This window comes from Condylura cristata, unplaced genomic scaffold (assembly GCF_000260355.1).
Source record: "Condylura cristata isolate star-nosed mole 26May11 unplaced genomic scaffold, ConCri1.0 scaffold00032, whole genome shotgun sequence".
Classification (NCBI taxonomy): Eukaryota; Metazoa; Chordata; class Mammalia; order Eulipotyphla; family Talpidae; genus Condylura; species Condylura cristata.
In genome coordinates, this window is record NW_004567133.1 from 20641433 (window position 1) to 20643139 (window position 1707).

The 1707-nt window shown below is 75.2% G+C and overlaps 1 protein-coding gene across 1 annotated transcript in view; it reads right to left on the reverse strand.

Annotated features, from left to right (window-relative positions):
• Positions 1-233: 233 nt before the first annotated feature.
• Positions 234-1707, reverse strand: part of FAM195A (family with sequence similarity 195, member A) — a 3685-nt gene continuing 2211 nt past the window's right edge. Inside the window, exons 4-6 of the mRNA XM_012731716.1 lie at positions 1157-1388; positions 918-1100; positions 234-534 (exon numbers count right to left, since the gene is read on the reverse strand). Of these exons, the coding sequence (XP_012587170.1) occupies positions 234-534; positions 918-1100; positions 1157-1388 (716 nt within the window). The remainder of the gene's footprint in view (positions 535-917; positions 1101-1156; positions 1389-1707) is intronic.

Below are 1707 nucleotides of genomic sequence, written 5' to 3' on the forward strand. Positions count from 1 at the left end.
CGCCCCCCGCCGTGGCCTGAGGCCCGACTGAGCCCCCCGCATGGCGGAAGCACCGGGGAGGTGGGCGGTGAGCCGGACCCTGACCCCACCTGGAGCAGCACCCAGCCGACGTGCCAGCGCCGTGGCCGGCGGGGACACCGCGGGCTGGACAGCCCTCCCCAGGATGCCCTGACCCCGAGGGGCCCAGCCTCCAGCCGGGAGCCCGCGCCCAGTCGGCGCACCGTGGGCCACGGTCAGCGGCCAGCCGGCGGGAGCCTTCCAGGCGTCCACAGCACAGACTGGCCTCCGGGAGTGGGCTGGGGCCAGGGAGCCCCGCTGGGCGCTGCCCCGGTCCAGCTCCCGCCAGGGGAGCCCAGCAGGACGGCCGCGCCGGGCCGGGGGGCCAGGGCCTCAGAGGGTCTCTGCGCCGACAGCCCCGCCCAGCGGGAGGCACAGTCCTCTGCCACTCCCTTGGCTCCGGTCAGCTTGACCTTGCCGTTGTTCCTACGACCTTGACAATTCCAAGGTGAAACACAGGTGCCAGCAGAGCGAGACCTGGCGGCGGCAGAACACGGTAGCGGGAGTCACACGAGCCGGGCAGCCCGGACACCGCCGCGGGCCTGGCCAGCGCGGGCCTGAGACTCGGGCCGCCCCTCGGGGTCAGGTTTCCTGTCTCTGCTCCGGGCCCCGCAGGGACCCCTCTCGCGTCCCGTCCCAGAAGGGGAGTGACACTGACCCCGGGCCGGGGCCACCCCCGTGGACGTGGTGACGCGAAGCCCAGCCCGGGAAAGGGAGGGCTGGAGTGGGCGGGCTGGGGGCGGGAACCTTCCTTTTTTTGAACTTTATTTGCGCATCCAGAAGTGGGGCGCAGGCCAGAGGTGCAGGCGGCCTCTGAGGACTCCCCAGAGACGGAGCGGGGGGCAGGACAGGCGACGGACGAAGTCCACTGCCGAGGGGGCGGCAGGCGGGGCCTGCGGCCCAGGGTCAGCTCCGGGCCGGCCCGCAGGGCCCAGCGTGACTGTCCCGAGGCCTCCACCGTGGGGACTCTGGCCGGCGGGGTCACCGCACCGGTGCCCACCTGCATCCTGTGGCTCTGGAGCCCCGGGAAGGCGCGGTGAGGACTGCGGCAGAGAACGGGAGGGACGCGGGCGCCCCTCCCTGGCCGGCGGCAGCTCACGCAGGCCGCTTCGCGGGGCCCAGGCCCGGCCAGCCGCCGCCAGTGATGGCTGCAGGGGCGGCCGCAGGCCGCGAGGCCAGGACCTGTCCCCACCGGCAGGGCAAGGGGAGGCTCCCGGGGTCAAGGCACAGGCTGCTGGTCCGGAGGCGCCTGGCCGTGGCCCACGGCCGGACGCCCTGGAGGCGCCTGCAGTCACGCAGCGGGCGCGGCCGGAGGAGACCCTGAGGTCCGGCTGCAGGCAGGTCCAGCGGCCAGTGGGGCAGGCCGGGCCCGCAGGACAAGAGCGTAGGTGGGGCCGAGTCTCGCCCCACAGCGCCCCCAGCCCCCTGCTCCCTTCTGCCCGCGGACAGCCTCTCCCGTTGCCTGCCCAGACACCCGGCTGTCCTGGGGGGCGGGCCCCTCTCCGGAGCCCTCGCCCCCGTGGCCAGCCCAGGTGGGTGACCAAGGGCTGGGCGGGCAGGAACAGGCAGAGCTGAGTGCTGGTTCTGGGCTGTAGCCGCCGGCGGGTCGGCCCTGCGCATGGGGGACACCGCGCCTGGGGCCGGCCGGCG